The following is a 17,477-nucleotide window of genomic DNA, read 5'->3' as shown; positions in this document are numbered from 1 at the left end:
TTTCTTCTTCAGCATGAGTAATGCAGTGGGACAATATCTATCTGATAGATAATCAGTCCTAGCAAATAGAATTTGAGAAGAATAAAAACCAATTCAACAGCACAAAATAATGATCATCAATACCTAGTAAGGAAAAGCAGAACTACTCATTTTGATTCTGTGATCAGGAACAGTTAGTGCATTCACAGTTTCCATTAACCAAATGGTTTAAAGTCTGGCTCCAAATCCTTAATACAGGTTGTAGAAACAATGCTGTCTAAATCTTTGGAAGATAAATATTTGACAAATATATTAAGTAATCAGTTTGCAGAGATGGTGCACATGAACAGCAATTGCATACGTACATCTTCTGCTTCATTTTGAATGTTTTTGCCATATGGCTCTGGTCATGAGATCCTACTATCTAAACAGGAAGTTGGGGATTCAATGATAAGAACACTTTATCAAACAGTGAGCAGAACCCGTTACAGTTTATAATTTAGATTCATGATTGTTTGCAATTCCTTAATTAAAAAATGTCTGTATATAAACTCCAGTGTGTCTCAGTAACAAGAGTATCAGTTTGTTTTGGAAACTGGTTTTTGAATCGCTAATATCCTCATTCCAAAGAGTGTTAACAACACAGTTATGAGACAAGAACTAAATCACAACACAAATAGCATGATGGAAATAACCTCTTTCCTTTATTGCATTATTTTATTTAGTCCTTTCTTTTATTGCATTATTTTATAAGTAACAGGGAAGTGAGAACATTCATAAATTTATGGCCAGCTTTTCCTGGTTGAAATCCTAATTTGGCTTAATTTTGTGTTTCTCTTTTACACCTGCAGATTTATTTCTTGGTACTGCAGTAATCTATCAGCTTTGTAATATATTTTCTTATAGAGGAAGGAAAATGTTTCAGGTGTTTAAAGGTTTATTTTTGTCATTTACAGGAGCGGTTGAAAAGGGGAGTCCCTTCACCCTGCCAAGAGCCTCCAAATGATCAGTATAGTAAGTGTGAAAGACAGAATTTGGGTTCGCGGCTACACAATTCTTGCCTCTGCTGGTAGTGAGGGGCAGCAACTCTTTACTTCAGCAGTTACTTTTTACAGTGTATTGTATAGTGCAACGCTGCTTTTAACTTATTTTCTTGGTATTATGCTAATTCTGATTTAAGGACTTGTCCCCCCCCCCCATTACAGTATTTAAACCCGTGTCAGCATCTGCAAAGCTGTATATTAACCCTCATGCAGAACTTGAACTACAAACTCCTAAGATTGATGGGAGCATGGAAGTCCAGAGCATTTCAGTTGAACTGACCAAGCCACAGGTAAGGTGGCTTGCAACTTTATGATCTTCTTTTAGTTTTGTGCCATTAACTCTTAGTTACTTGCTCATGTTGTTACTTCACAAACCATACTGGAAGAATGTGTATGAGGACAAATACCTCATAAATACGTTATAAAACTACATAGAAAATTATTTCCAGTAGCACCTTAGAGACCAACTGAGTTTGTTCTTGGTATGAGCTTTCGTGTGCATGCACACTTCTTCAGATACTTCTTCAAATAAAACTACATGTTTAACTAGTGAAATGCGACAGGATAGAACCTGTTTTCTTGAGCATTTTTAGAGTAAGGAACATGTCTTTCTCCCAATTTGGTGAAAGACTGGGGTAGAAAACCTGTTTGGTCTGATGGGCCATATCATTCTTTCCCCACATCCTGCAGGCCAACTTTTACAGGTGGGTTGTTACCTGTCAACCAGCATCATGACTGGCATAACTGACAGTGAAGTATGTGTGTCTAGGTCCTGCTTCTTCAGCATTTTTCCCATAGAGAATGTGTTGGTGAAGCAGCATTCAGCTTTCCCCAATCTGCTGACACCGCCCAGTAACACCAGCTGTTTGATAGGTGGGTGTGGCATGACGTAAATGACCTCACAGTCCAAATTTGACCCTCTGGCAGGCCAGGATTGGCCCACAAGGCAGAGGTTCACATCCCTGGTGTAAAGAATGTATTTCTCTCAATAGAGGTTTGCTGTATTGTGATCAGTATTAATTTGTCTTAAGTTCTAAAGAATGCTTCATGTTCTTAGTACAGTGGTACCTTGGGTTACAGACGCTTCAGGTTACAGACGCTTCAGGTTACAGACTCCGCTAACCCAGAAATACTACATTGGGTTAAGAACTTTGCTTCAGGATGAGAACAGAAATCGTGCAGTGGCAGCGCAGTGGCAGTGGGAGGCCCCATTAGCTAAAGTGGTACCTCAGGTTAAGAACAGTTTCAGGTTAAGAATGGACCTCCATAACGAATTAAGTTCTTAACCCAATGTACCACTGTACAGTGGAACCTCGTGTTATGTACCATCCTCCTTAAGAATGCTTTGGGTTACCAGCTCTGCTAACCCGGAAGTAGATGCTCCCAGTTGCGAGTGGTAGTTGCATGCTGGCAGCGTGGCAGCAGCGGGAGGCGCCATTAGTGAAAGCGCACCTCATGTTAAGAACAGTTTTGGGTTACAAACAGATCTCCTGAATGAATTAAGTTCGTAACAGGAGGTACCACTCTATATGGTTTGAATTGAGTCTGTTAAGAAAGATCTGTATTCTGTATTCTGACACAACATACCTCTGTGCCAGGGACAAATACTGTGTGATGGCTATCCTTTTCTTTCTTTCTTTACAAGAAAGGGATACTTGCGTGTCCAATACAGTTGTTTAAACTAAATAGACCTTTGCCTTGCCTCTAGTATGGCAATCTTTATCATAGCTGAATGCTTTAAATACTGTGATTCCCTGGTGGTAAGATACCATGTCCTCTTCATTTGTTTAGTACCTTAGTATGATCGACCTTCTGGAGTCCATAGATTATATGGTTCGAAATGCCCCATACAGAAAGTACAGACCAGAGGTACCACTGCATAAGAATGCCAAACAGTGGTAAGTTATAGACCTCTCTGTATTTGTTCTTGTTTTTTAATCTTCTTAGATACTTATGGCAAGATAGCTGTCCTGAGTTATGAGAATAATTAGCTAGCAACATCCCTAGAGTGTGCTTCACATGGATGGTCAAACAGAACTCCTGTATTTGTAAGTGTCCACCACCATGCATACTCGGTGATCTGTGAGAAAGGAGGACGTGTTCATAAGAAATACCAGATTTGCTCTAGGTCTCTCTTGGTCTTTCCCCATTTTTTTTCTAAAGCAAGCTTTAAGAAATTGAAATCCTTCTCTACTGCTACTACCCCTTTTGTTATCTTGCCCTGTTTTTGAGGCTGTTGGTTGGCTTATAATATTGAAACAAATCAACACATAGGCAGCAACTGTTTTATAACAATATTAAACAGTATTGTGCTTAAGTTGGAAACTAGAGTGATTTCCTACCCTCTAGCCCCATGTTCTTCAATCTTGAGTCAACGGATATTTTTGCACTGCAACTCTCATCATCCCTGACATGACTAAGCTGGTCAACTCTAAATGCCCCTCTACATGGTATAGCCCATATCCTATACATGTCAAATGTCAGTTGTAGTGTGTTCTTACGGGGGGAATTCTTATTTTTCCTGTGAGGAGTTGTGGCTTCTTCCCAGTTTGCGACCCTCCCCACCCTGCCCATGATTGGACTCTCAGCAGCCAACTCTCAAACATTTTGAGTATGTACAATGGGTGTATTTTCTCAGATTTTTGGAAATTAAATGGAGGACATAAATGTTTATATTCCATGGCATCTTTGGAATTAATGCAACCTGAACTGGACTGTCATTTGTTTCGCACACCACTCCAGGTTTCCCTCCAAGCTTTCCTTGCTTCAGTAGCCCACTTTAAAGAAAAGTATTTTACTTGCTGCTCCTGTGAAACCTCTGAAACTTGAGACCCCTTGCCCCATCTATTGCATTCTTCTGCCAGACTCTGTTCTGTAGTATTATTCCAGGTTGCAACAGTTTCTCATCTTTTTGTCATTTGTATTGAAAATGTAATTGGTTTTTTTTTTGCAGGTGGAAATATGCAGGAAATAGCATCCTTGAGGTTCATATCAGACGATACAGCCGCATGTGGTCATGGAGTAACATAAGACATCATAGGCAGCTTCTGAAAAGTTACAAAAACGTTTATAAAAGCAAACTGACACAAACCAAAGTATCAGAAGAAACACAGAGACAGTTGCAGGTATTTGGTGTGATTCTAGAGTGTGTAGTGTTGTAAATGCAATGCATTGCTATAAACTGGGGAAGGGGTGACACCTCCACAAATACAAAAACTTCTCAATTTCTTTCTACTCTGGCAATTTTTTTATCCATATGCAAGATTACCTTGTGAAATCATTTTGTAGATATATTTTCTAATACTGACTTCAACAATAAGAGCTGACTTATTTTGTTGGAATGAGACTGAGAGTTTACTTACAGTAGGTGCTAAGCAACATTGGATACTATTAGCAGGATATAAATACATAGCATGTTATTATGTTATTATGTCAATATGATGTCACACTTTGACCTGTGTGATCAGCAGAATATGCACAGCTTTAGCAGAGTAGTAGTCCAGCAGAGCATCAGTGTCTTCTTGCCCTGCAGTTGTCAGCCTTTCCAGAGTTGACGGTTAAAAATCTTGTCCACACAGTTCAGTGTAAAGTTTTTATTGTCTTAAAACACAAAACACACCCAACACACTAACTACATAAACATAAGATATGCTAGTGCATCAAGAAGTGTTCTACTACGTGTAGTTCTTTGGTCTTAGAGGTAGAGATCCAAATATCCAGAGAGATTCAACTCAGTTCTATCCACAGTTCTATTAGTAATAGTAATGGTAATGCAAGAGGAATAATAAGTTTGGACCTAAAACACTGCTGACCACAGCATTGACTTTATACTTGTCAATGCATGTGCACACATTCCTTAGAGGAAGGGAGGGTGGGTGAGTAATGCCAGTGACCCCCAACCTTGAACTGTTTCTAACAACGCACTGCAGCTGGCATGCCAACCCTGAACAGAATTCAGACATGGGGAAAGGACAGCTTGAGACGCAGACCAAGCAGTTAGTGCAATTTCACTCTTATTCTCAAATTACACTAACATAGCAGAAGAGGCTAAGGCTGTATGCCAATGGAGGGGATTTTTTTCTGTTTGGCAGAAAATGGGCCAAATTTGACAAGCGGGTGAGGTTGCCCACCTGTCAATCATCTGACATCATTATGACACACGGCAACTTTGTGTGTTTAGGGCCAAGTTGCTGGGACTTCAGAATGCAGTTTTTTGAACCTCCAAAAAACAAAAGTTCAAGGAGCAGCACGGGACTGTTTTCAAAAGAGAGACCATTCCCCCATTCTAGAGCAAGGCATGCTGTCACCACCCATCAGCTAATAGGGTTGTGTACCTTTTCTTCAGCAAAGGCGCAATTGGGAGCTCACTTTGATTGTTCATTTGAAGCCACAGTGGTACCTGCACCACAGCTGATGTCCCATGATGTCAGGCGTGTGGTGTGTGGCCATGGTTTGGGGGAAATGGCCTCACGGGCCAAATTATCACCCCTAGTGGGCTAGGTTTTGCCCATGGGCTGAAGGTAACCCTGTCCCTGCTCTTCTTCATATTGTTGAGTGCATTGACATAACTAATGAGTATGAGTACCATGCACAGCTTTGTGAAACGACTGCAAAGCAAGTTTGCTGTGAAGCAAAAATAAAAAAATAAAAAATAAAAGTGACTTAATTGAATTAGTTAAATGAGACTTGTCATCCAGGTAACATCCTTTGAAGGCATTGGATGGCACATGACTGGTCCTAATACACACTGATTGATGAGATTTGCTGAAATAACTGCTAACTGCCCTATTAAAATGTTACATTAAAGTTGCTTTTCTGTATTTGTTTCCCAGGATTTAGAAAAAGAGCTAGATGTGTTCAATATTGTTTTAGTAAGACAGCAAGCACAAACTGAGGTAAGCTCTACCTTTTCTTTTTTCATTGCTTCTAAAAGTTAAGAAATGACTGCAATGAATGTAGGCAGCTCTCCACTTGCGTCCGATCTGTCTGCCTGTCAGTTGTTAGGCGGGGAGGCAGAGCAGCCTCAAGAAAGGCCTGCTGCACCTCTGGCTCGTGAGGAGACCATCCCTGTCCTCTCTGGGCTCCGGGGAGGGTCCCCTTGCAAGCTGGGAGGACTCTCGAGGGTGCTCCCCACTTACGCAATTTTTATCTTTATCCAGTGGTGGAGGAAGCCTCTTCGCTGCCCGGGGCGGGGCATGACACATGCGGTGTGGCGTCACGACGCACGTTGGATGCACTGCGCGTGCGTAATACACCCGGGCCCGAAAAAGCAGCTGAAGGGGAAAAAAGGGAAGCAAAGCAGGCGCTTTTCCACTTTTTCCACTTTCAGGGCTTTTTTCGGTGCTGGGCTCCCTGGGCGGAGCTGTGACATGGAGGCAAGGGAGTGTCACCCTCCGTCAGGGCGGTAACGGGGGCGGACCGCCCCTACGCCCCCTCGCTCTGCCCATGTCTTTACCAGATTTTTTTTATTGAAAAAAAACCTGTTCCATTATGCTTTCTGGCTAAAGTGGTGTAACACTTTAGGGAACATCTAGGGAAAGGCTGAAATTGGCTCCCGTCAACACAACTAGGATTCTGTAATAAGATGTTCACTTTGTTCTTAGTGCATATTTATGAGTCGTAAAACATCTCCATTCTATCCTTTGCCAAAAATTGTCTTCTTGAAGCGAAAGGATGGCCACTTAAACATGCAATGCTTAAAAAATAAAAACTAGTCTACCATTCAACACTCATTTTATAGTTTTTCCTTAGGAGTGATCTCGTGCATCCTTTGCTTATTGGCGGTTGCAATGCCACACAGTGTATCTCATTTTTTAATGCATTTTTTTTTAAACTTTCCTGTTTATAGGTTATAAGGTCAGGACAAAAGCTGTTGAGAAAGAAATCAACTGATGGAGAGAAGAAAGGTGGTGGATGGTTTAGTGGATTGTGGGGGAAGAAGGAATCTAAGAAAAAAGATGAAGAAGAACTTTCAGTTCCAGAAAGTAGGTTTGCATCTACAAGTAACTGGGGCACTAGATGCTTAGCTTATGTGGATTGCCGGGATTGCACAAATTTTCATATTCCTCACTATAGTGGCTCTTATATTATCCTTAAATTTGTGGTCTTCATTGTGGCGTAATTTCAGTGATGAAATAATAGAGTTCATCACTAAAAATGGGACAAGAGACACCCACACTTTGTGTCTATTTCTAAAGCAATTCAGGGTTTCTATTAAAAAAAAATTCACTAGAAGTTTTAGTGGAATCTTTTCTTCAAATACTGCAAGTGGTGTGAAAAAGTTGTATAAATGAGCAAGCACTTGAACTGAGTAGCTAATGACAATATCTCAAACCTTTTGTTCAGCTATTGATGATCTCATGACACAAGAAGAGAAGGCGAAGCTTTTCACTGCCATCGGCTATAGTGACAGTTCTCACAATCTATCTTTACCCAAGAAGGTATTTGTACCCTTTAATAAATGTAGGAATATCATGTGGGGGGCATTTACTTTTCTCCAAATTATTATTTTCTTCTAAGGGCTTTTTTATTTTTTTAATTGGATGAAAATGGATGCAAGAGAAATTGTTGGGTCAAGTTAGTCATGATTCGTATGCTGTTGGTGGGTTCTTGTTGTTCTTTTGTTGGGCTGTGTATTTAACAAAGGAGAGTCATACTGGTGACTCTCCTTTGTGGGGAGTCATACTGGTGACTCTCCTCTTCTATTTGTCCCCATGTCAGTCTCCCCCTTTCTCCTCACTAATATCTCACATAAAATATAATTGATCTGTAGAAAAGACTCTAAAACCTGAAAAGGAGACAATGCTCATACTTTTGTGAATCAAGAAAATCTTTAATAACAATTATTTTTTAAAAATGGATGCAAGAGAGGCTGAGCACTCCTAGGGTTAATAGATAAATTTATTGAACCGTCATTAACTTTTAAAGTAGTTTGAAGCCTGGGTGCTTTGTCACTGGCAAATGGTTCAGCGCCACTGAATGGGCTGAATTGCTTCCCTCCAATTTCCTCCCATCAGTTTTAGTCCTTGCCTCCTGGAGCAACATGTTTTACATAACTGCTCTGAAGGCATTTCAAGACCACAGTCATGTCTTCCTAAGCCTTCTCTTTTCTATGCTAAATATACCTCCCTCCCTCAACCTGTTTTCATAAGACTTTCCAGACCCCTCACCATTCTGGTCACAATCCATACATAGTTAGGCAAAGGCTAGGCCAGATGCTAGAGGCCTAGGCATAAGCTAAATGTTCTGGGAGAATAATGTAATGGAGATGTGGAACGCCCTCCCATCACAGGTCAAGGAGATAAACAACTACCTGACATTCAGAAAATACCTGAAGGCAGCCCTTTTCAGGGAAGTTTTTAACGTGTGATATTTTTGTATCTGATTTTTGTTGGAAGCCACCCAGAGTGGCTGGGGAAATCCAGCCAGATGGGCGGGGTACAAATAATAATAATAATAATAATAATAATAATAATAATAATAATAATAATAATAATTCTAAAATGGAACATTCACCAATGATAATTTGTTAGTCCTATGCTGATATTTTGAGACATGTGCTTGGTGAAAGACTGGAGTCACCCCACCTTGCAATTTGGTTCATCCCTGACCCAAACTACACATGCATTAGAAGAGTTAGCGCAGTTTGCCATCAATAAAGTCTTGCTGAATCTTGGAACTTAGCTTGTCCAGCCATTGGAGAAAACTTTGGAGTATTTAATATTTTTCAAAAATCCTTTAAATACTAATTTTGTCTTAACATTATACTTTGCTGTATATATGTTTATTAAATAGACATTGATGAGTACAGTGGGCAATGAAATGTGTGGCTAACTTCCTTTACTGCTTATATCTTCTGTTTAGTATGTTGCGCATGTGGTATCCTTGAAACTCTTAAGCACTTCCTTTACAATTAAAGAAGACAGAAATGTTCCAGACACTCTTAAAATCCAGATAATTGATTTAAGCACTAAAATATCACAGAGACCAGGAGCACAAGCCCTTAAGTAAGTGTCTGTTGTGGTAGTGGTACATGGTTGATGGCACATAGTAAAAACTAATCCAGTCCTTTGGTTGTAAATTGTTTTAACTGATTTTAGTATTGCATTTCTACATTGCTGTAACCTGACCTTGGACTTTGTGGTGAAGGGTGATTAGAAATATTAAAGTATCTGTTTCATGTTTCTTTTTTTAAACTAGTGATTTTTTTTGGACAGTGTTTATTAGAGATATGAAACTTTTCAAGTCTAGTAAAGGTAAAGGTAACCCTGACCATTAGATCCAGTTGCGGATGACTCTGGGGTTGTGGCGCTCATCTCGCTCTATAGGCCAAGGGAGCTGGCGTTTCTGAATGACACGACTGAACGACTGAACAACAACAACACCACCACCTCACAGCACAGGTTTTCCCCTTGTCTGTGAATGAGGCTCCGCGGTTCCTGCTTCTCTGCCAATCTCTGTTTGCCTGCTCTGTCAGTCACACTTTATACAGCCACAATGGAGGCTGCAGAGCCACCACTGCAACACATCCTCGCCTTCCAGCCCAGCCGTGTTTACTTCTGGCCAGGCCAGTTGCAAGGTTCTCATTGACATCACAAATTCCAGCCAATTAGTGCTGTGCACAGCTGGCTGTAGCTGTTAAGCAAAATTAGTTTCTTTTGAGCTCAACCCAGAAGAGTTATTCTATGTCTAAATAAGGCATGGCAGACTAACTGAAAGCGAATGGTTCATATTCTGTTAATCTGTACATACTATTACCTTATTCCTTAAACTGATGTTACTTACAGACACACACATTCAGAAAAGTGGTGATCTGCCAAATTCTTTTCCGATTTTGTTATGCCTTGCACCTGATTTGGTATGGCCAAGTCTAGTCCCTGTAATATTGAATAATATTTAACTGCATTCAGATTGTCAACTTTTAACTTGCAGGGTAGAAGCCAAGCTTGAACACTGGTATGTAACCGGTCTGAGACAGCAGAACATTGTTCCTTCACTTGTGGCTTCCATTGGGGACACACGATCATCTCTGCTTAAAATAGAATTTGAGACAAATCCAGAAGACAGTACTGCAGATCAGAGATTCTTTGTTGAATCACAGCCTGTGGAAATTATATATGATGCAGTGAGTATTGTTCAGTAATGATTAACAATCAGTGTTACTTTCTCTTGAACTCCTGTGTTTTTTTTATTCATGTATTTGCAATTCCATTATGAAAACTGCATAAACAAAATTTTCTTTTGCAGAGAACAATAAACGCAATGGTGGAATTCTTCCAGACAAGCAAGGGCATGGACCTTGAACGCTTAACAACGGCCACTCTTTCCAAGCTAGAAGAAATTAAAGAGAGGACTGCCACAGGTATCTTTCCAGAGACATGTGTTCTCTTGATTACATAGGGGGACTACAGAAGACTGACCGAATGACCTTTTGAATGCTGAATCTTAGAATCTTTTTAAGATTAGAATGTTTTAAAGCCTGCACCATTTTCTACACTGCACACCAAGATTTTTAAAAATATCTTCATTTTGTTTTGTGTTTTAGGGCTTTCACATATTATTGAAACTCGCAAAGTCCTTGACTTGAGGATTAATCTGAAACCTTCTTATCTTCTGATACCACAGACTGGTTTCCACCATGAAAAATCCAACCTTCTAATTCTGGACTTTGGTACTTTTCAGGTATATAATCCTTAGGTTTCTAAAGATCAAAGCTTAAAGGGTCTCTTCACTTAATTAGTTTTAAAATGGAGGAGTGGGCCTTGGGGTTTGTCCTCTGTGCCCCTTCCTTTAGAGTTCTGTCATTTTTGGTGAACTCTGATAATTGACTAACACTGAAGACTATTTCACTGGTCGTTTGTAGTATTTTAAGTTAATGAACCTATTTTTTTAATCATTCCATAAATAGTCTGCTGATTACTACTATGAAAGATGAATCTGTGAAAATGAGGTGTCTAATATGTTCTAAACAATAATGAAAAGTGATTATTCAATAGCTGAACAGCATCAATCAAGGCAACCACCATACCTCAAGTACATCACTGGAAGAGATCATGGATAAAGCGTATGACAAGTTTGATGTAGAAATCAAGAACGTGCAACTACTGTTTGGCTTATCAGGTATTAAGTCTGTAAGGAAATAAAAGTTACATGTAAACAGAGTCTTGATTACTGGCTGGTGTTTGGAGCTGAAAACAATGCTTTGAGAATCAAATCCCAAAGCAAAATAATTTGTATACTGCTGTTAGGAGGAAGAGGTGGCAACTGGTGCCTGCTTCTGCAGAACCTTGCAACTGGCCTGGCCAGAAGTAAACACGGCTGGGCTGGAAGGCGAGGATGTGTTACAGTGGTGGCTCTGGAGCTTCCATTGTGGCTGTATAAAGTGTGACTGACAGAGCAGGCAAACAGAGATTGGCAGAGAAGCAGGAACCGCGGAGCCTCATTCACAGACAAGGGGAGAACCTGTGCTGTGAGGTACCTGGGTATAAATATGCAGTGGCAAGCCAGAAGGGGAAATAAAACATTCCGGGAGATCTGGGAAGTAAGTGCATGTGAGGAAGCCTGTAGAATGGAGAAGAAAGCAGGTGCTTGGAAGTCATTAGCTACTTGAAGAAACTCCAGGTATGAATAGAGCAACCAAACATGCTTAGGAGTAAAGGATTTTTTTGTACTATGTTGATTTAGTGCTGAGACATTTCAGTTCAGCCAGAATTTGCACAGAAGTCCAAGACTGGGCGAGAGTAACCTGTTCCCATCCCTGTTGTTGGACATAAGGGAGTCTAGGTGGGAAGGTAGAAGGGCCATGTTAAATAAGAGACTTTATTTAATGTGTGTGTGTGTGTGTGTGTGTATAATGTATGTATAAATAAGAATAGAATAGGTTAAAGCATCACTAAAATTATTGAGAAAATAATTCAGAAAGTTCTGAGAAAATAAACATCTTCACCTGATGCTGAATGATAGTAATCTTGACATCAGCAGAATGTCATTAGCTTCAGTTTTGCTTCCCAGATTTAACTTGAGTTTGGTAATTCTTAATAGCAACTGTGATGTTACAGCTTTTAGAGAAGTAGCCATGTTAGTCTGTTGCAGTAAAAAACAAAGTATTGTGGCCCCTTAAAGATTAGCAAATACTCTTTAAGGGGGAAACAAGATGGTTATGGTAGAATTGTTGAACTTTTCATAGACAGTGCATCTAGTGTATTGGCGTTTCTGTTATTGATCAGCTGCTGGAGACTAGTGCTTCTTTCTACCTTGGTTATCTCTGGATTTACATATTTAAGAACATAACTTTTGAATTAGAAATGTATATTTTCTCTCATGCTACAGTTACTAAGACATGCAAATTATTAATTGTTCTTCAGGAGAAGATTGGAAAAAGGCTCGATTTGAACATCCCTCACCACAGCACATATTGCGTCCCATGGACATACACATACAGCTTGCCAAATCAATGGTGGAGAAGGATGCCAGAATGGCTAAGTAATGTATCACAATTTAATTGGTTGTAATTATGGATTTCATGTGTTTCTTGGAAAAATGAACTGTTGTAAGCAAATTGTTCTGAAATTCACTTGTTTGGTGTTTCAGTACTTTCTTTTCCCTCTGTAGATTTAACTTTTGTATCAGTTGGTTAATAAAATTGATTGTTGGTAGTCTAGTTTTGTTACATGCCTTGTATGTAACATCAAACACTTTTAATGCCATCCTTTTAAAAATATCCTTAGGTTCAAAGTATCAGGAGAGCTTCCCCTGCTTCACTTGAGGATTTCTGATCAGAAGATCAAAGGTGTCTTTGAACTCATTGATAGCATTACGCTCCCACAGAAGCCAGCTGTTTCAGCTTCGAGTGCAAAAGTAAATACATAATATTCATCATATGGGGAGAGATCAAAAACACACGCTACAGATTGAAAATATGATTGATACGAAAACAAGTAAAAAAAAATCTTATTTAGAATAGAGAGAGGTGCAATGTTGCATTTTCTAAAATGAGGGCATTTTAGAAAAATGCAAACAATTAAATTAGAACCACAGCTCATTCTCTGTATCTTGCAATCTTTTTTAGGTATCCACCATTCCTGCTATTGCTTATAGACAAAAAGATTTTCTTGGCACATCCATATTGCTGGAAGGAGTAGGATCAGGTAAAAAATGAAATATGATGCTGATTGTAGCTGAATAGATCACCAACATGTAGTGTGCCTCTTAATTTGGCTCTTTCATGCTGTTACTGACGGGATGATCCATGATGATTTAAATCATGATGAGATGCTAACAGTTTAACACTTTAAGTGATAATGGCAGTTTTTCAATGAATGTCATAACTTGTGGAGTCAGGTTTACAATACGTAAATGAAAGATACATTTAACAGTGTAGTAGAATGATAGGGAAGCCTTGGTGAGCCATGCTTTCATCAAATGCTTTGAATTTGAGCATACTCAGAATAATTTAAAGGTGGAAGAACTTCCTGACAGTAAGAGCTGTCCGACAGTGGAATTTGCTGCCAAGGAGTGTGGTGGAGTCTCCTTCTTTGGAGGTCTTTAAGCGGAGGCTTGACAGCCATCTGTCAGGAATGCTTTGATGGTGTTTCCTGCTTGGCAGGGGGTTGGACTGGATGGCCCTTGTGGTCTCTTCCAACTCTATGATTCTATGATTCTATGTGATTCCTTTGACTTGGATAATGTATTAGGACTTTTAGTTAACATCCTTAAAAATATGGAACAGGTTAGAAGGAGAGAGCTCTTGGTAACAAAAATAAAAGAAGTGATCAGGTTGTTTCTGTTTACTGACGTATTTGAGGCTGATCAGTCCACCATTCGGGCAATGTTTTTATGTAGTCTATTTCTACTCAGATAACTTTTTTAAAAAATCTCATTTGCTCCTTAGAATCTGATGATGAGTATTTTGATGCTGACGACTCTACTATATCTGGAGAAAGAACTTCCCCCAAGAGGAAGGAACTAAAGACTGAGCTTGTGACTGTTCAGGAAGAGCTCACAAATCTTCAACTGAAGTTTGAAATTAGGGAGGCAAGTGTTTCTTTTCTCCCCCCCCCCCCAAAGAATAATTCAAATGATAAAAGTTGAATAACATATTCCCAAAACAAATGGGCTGCTGCAGTTGGCATTGACATCTCTTGTTGAAATGGAGAACGGGCATTCTGCTATAACCAACCTGACTTCATCTGATATTGGTGGAGAGTTGGCAGTGGTACACAGCCTGATCAATTAAAGCAGAATTACTGCATCAACTGCAGGCTTCCCTGCAGGGCATAGCTCTCCTTAGTGTTCCTTTTCAACTGAAAAAGTTAAACTGGGAAGCAGGTAGTAAAGTTGTTTCCTCCCCACTCCTATTTTGATGTAGCATTTAAACCTGATTGGCACATACACAGTCTCCTCTGCTCATATACCCAATCAATAGCTATCAGCTGCACTTTATCAAGTGTTCGATCATGGGTTCTGAATGCATTTGAACAATTTAATGTTGACATCAAATGTATAGTGAGTGTGCCGGGTGGGTCTAAAAGCAGCACAATTCCACTAGGTATCTTAGTTTTGTTGTGGTGGTGGTGGTGTTTTTCTATTTTTTATTTTAAACTGCCCTGGAATATGTAGCATGATGGGCAATTGGTAAATTTCCTAAATAAATAAAATAGTTTTTTTAGTTCATTGAATGTATGAATAGTCTCTTACTGTGCTGTAATAACCTGATCTGTTGGACTAGTATCAAAGACGCTCTTCAACTCTGTAATTGTTGCTCAGTTAAAGATGAAGGGCCATAGCTCAGTGGTAGAGCATCTGTCTTGAATGTGAAAGGTCCTAAATGCAATCCCTAGCATCTCCAGATAGGGCTGAGAGAAACCCTTGCCTGAAGCCTTGGAGAGCTGCTGCCAGTCAGTGTAGACAATACTGAGCAAGATCGACTGGTGATCTGAATTGGTATAAGGCAGCTTCCTATGTTCCTATGACTCAGCATAATACTGAACATGCCTCCTCAAAGTCCTATTGAATTCAGTGGGACTTGCTCACAGGTAAAGTAGGGTCAGAATTCTAGCCTTGGTGAATTTATTATATCAGCTTGGCAGATGAATAAAAACATTCCCCCCGAATTTACTTTTTTTATATAAAATGAGGTGTTTACACGCACCACCATGTTAGAAGAGGCATTCTTCCTACTCTCGTGTACATCCTCTTCTAGGATGGCACCAGTCACTTGTCTTTGTAAGTAGTTGTTTTCTGCCCTTGTATGGTATTGAAGAAATGTAGGTAGGGCCAACACTGGGTTTGAAAGAAGTTATATAATACTGATCCTGATGCTTTACTTAGGTGGTTTTGGAACTCACCAAGCAACTACAGAGAGAAGAAACAATCCTTGTATTTAATGTGAAGCAGCTTGGAGTGGAAGCAACTGTAAAAACTTATCACTTGAGAGCTGTATCTTATTTGAGGAAAATTAGCCTGGATTATCATGAAATTCAAGGTAGCTTAATAGATAAAATAAGGGCGTGTGTATTTGTGTGATAGAACATACTGATTTATTGCTATTGTCCTGATTGCTTATAATGCTTTAAATTGTTTTTAACTGCTTTTTAACTGGTGTTTTTTTTAAAACTTGCGGTTTTTGTTATTTTTTAATTTAAGGGATGTAAGATGTGCCTGGGATGAGAAGAGTTGGGGAGAATAGGGGTGGCTCCAATTGCACCCCTTCTAAGACAAGGTTCTTGAGCAGGTAGTTGCAGACCAGATCCAGGCACTTTTTAGAATAAACTGATTTTCCAGATCCATTTCAACCCATTTCATTTCAGATCCATTTCAGCAGTGGTGTTGGCACAGAAACTGCTTTGGCCACCCTGTCAGGAGAGAGACAAGGGAAATATGCCCCTTTTAATTCTCCTTAGCCTCTCAGTAGCTTTCGATACCATGAACAATAGAATCCTTCTGGAGCAGCTATCTGAGTTGGGGGTGGGTGGCACTGCTTTTCCAGTGGTTCCAGTACTACTTGGATGGACGTTTCCAGAGGGTGTTACTTGAGGAACCTTCTTCAGCCCTGTAGAACCTCCAGTGTGCGGCTCCCTACCTAACATATACATGAAACCACTGAGTGAGATTATCCAGAGTTTCAGAGTATGTTGTCCACAGTATGCCAATGACAGCTTTACTTCTGCTTTACATCTGCAAGTTTGGCAGTGGATGTGCTGGACTGTTGTCGTGCCTCAGTAATGGACTGCAAGAGAGCCAACAAAAGAAGCTCAGTCTAGCATGTACATAAATTGGGGGTACTTTTGGATCCTTTGCTGTGTTGCTTGAGGCACTGTTGGCCTTGGTGGTGCAGAGTGCCTTCCATCAGCTTTGGCTGGTGGCCCAGCTGCTCCCTTATCTGGACGGGGATAGTCTAAGGTCTGTTATACATAGGGCTGCCTCTGAAGATGGTTCGGAAACTTTGGTGGCTAGGTAGTTCACTGGGGCAAGCCAGTTTGAGCATACTACACCAATCCTGGCCCGACTGCAGTGGCTACTAATTAGTTTCCAGGCCCTATTCAAAGTGCTGGTTTTGACCTATAAAGCCTTAAATGGCTCAGGACCGCGATACCTCAAGGACCATATCTTCCCCCCACCATATGAACCGACCTGGACCCTGTAATCATCATCTGAGGCTCTTTGCGTGCCTCATGCACAAGAGGTATGGAAGGTGGCAACATGAGAATGAGCCTTTTCTGTGGCTCCCTGCTTGTGGAATGCTCTCCCCAGGGAGGTTTGCCTAGCACCTTATCTTACATATCTTGAGGTGCCAGGCGAAAACGTTTCTCCATAACCAGTCCTTTGGCTGATTAGCAATTTATTCCTGGTGTCATGCAGGCAGGTTATTCCTGCATGACACCCTTATAAATCTACACTCCAAGTAAGTGCCAATCGTACTTTCTACTTGCAATTTGAATTTCTTTGGAAGTGACTTTTGTCTTTTGTGACTCCTATTTAAAGGTGTTTGGACCATAGTTCTAGAAAATGCTGTGTCTGATACCTGTTGTAGATTTTAAAGCTGATTTCAATTTTTCTGAATAACTTCTTAAATGAAGTTCTATGTTGTGTTTGCAGGTAAAAAACAGCAACTTCATTTAATTAGCTCTTCAGATAAACCCGGGTTAGATCTCCTGAAAGTAGAATACATCAAGGTAAGATTTTTGTTTTGTTTTTTAGTAACTATTTTTTTAAAGCTGAGTAAATATAAAATTGGAACCTGCATGTATGTGGATGGCGTTTAGTGTAGTCTCTTAACTATCACATTTGATATTTCCTTTAGGCCAATCAAAATGGTCCAAGATTTCAGACAGTTTTTGATAACACTGAACAAACAGTTCGGGTAAGCAACTTCTAGGACAAAATCTAGTATTGGCCTGAAACATGATTCTTTAGGTTGCTCTGTAGCATATCACTTTGCGGGTAGCGGGGGCAGGT

The 17,477-nt window shown here is 40.0% G+C and overlaps 1 protein-coding gene across 1 annotated transcript in view; it reads left to right on the top strand.

The window, feature by feature from the left end:
* VPS13C (vacuolar protein sorting 13 homolog C) overlaps positions 1-17,477 on the top strand; it is a 103,229-nt gene that overhangs the window by 23,089 nt on the left and 62,663 nt on the right. Inside the window, 19 exon segments of the mRNA XM_033166740.1 lie at positions 936-993; positions 1,185-1,312; positions 2,814-2,920; positions 3,976-4,147; positions 5,855-5,917; positions 6,871-7,006; positions 7,368-7,462; positions 8,886-9,028; positions 9,954-10,146; positions 10,269-10,383; positions 10,567-10,703; positions 11,018-11,141; positions 12,386-12,503; positions 12,749-12,878; positions 13,090-13,168; positions 13,912-14,054; positions 15,351-15,504; positions 17,118-17,194; positions 17,323-17,382. Of these exon segments, the coding sequence (XP_033022631.1) occupies positions 936-993; positions 1,185-1,312; positions 2,814-2,920; positions 3,976-4,147; positions 5,855-5,917; positions 6,871-7,006; positions 7,368-7,462; positions 8,886-9,028; positions 9,954-10,146; positions 10,269-10,383; positions 10,567-10,703; positions 11,018-11,141; positions 12,386-12,503; positions 12,749-12,878; positions 13,090-13,168; positions 13,912-14,054; positions 15,351-15,504; positions 17,118-17,194; positions 17,323-17,382 (2,232 nt within the window).

This window comes from Lacerta agilis, chromosome 13, assembly GCF_009819535.1.
Source record: "Lacerta agilis isolate rLacAgi1 chromosome 13, rLacAgi1.pri, whole genome shotgun sequence".
Lineage (NCBI taxonomy): Eukaryota > Metazoa > Chordata > Lepidosauria > Squamata > Lacertidae > Lacerta > Lacerta agilis.
This window is presented reverse-complemented; position numbering and strand designations above follow the sequence as displayed.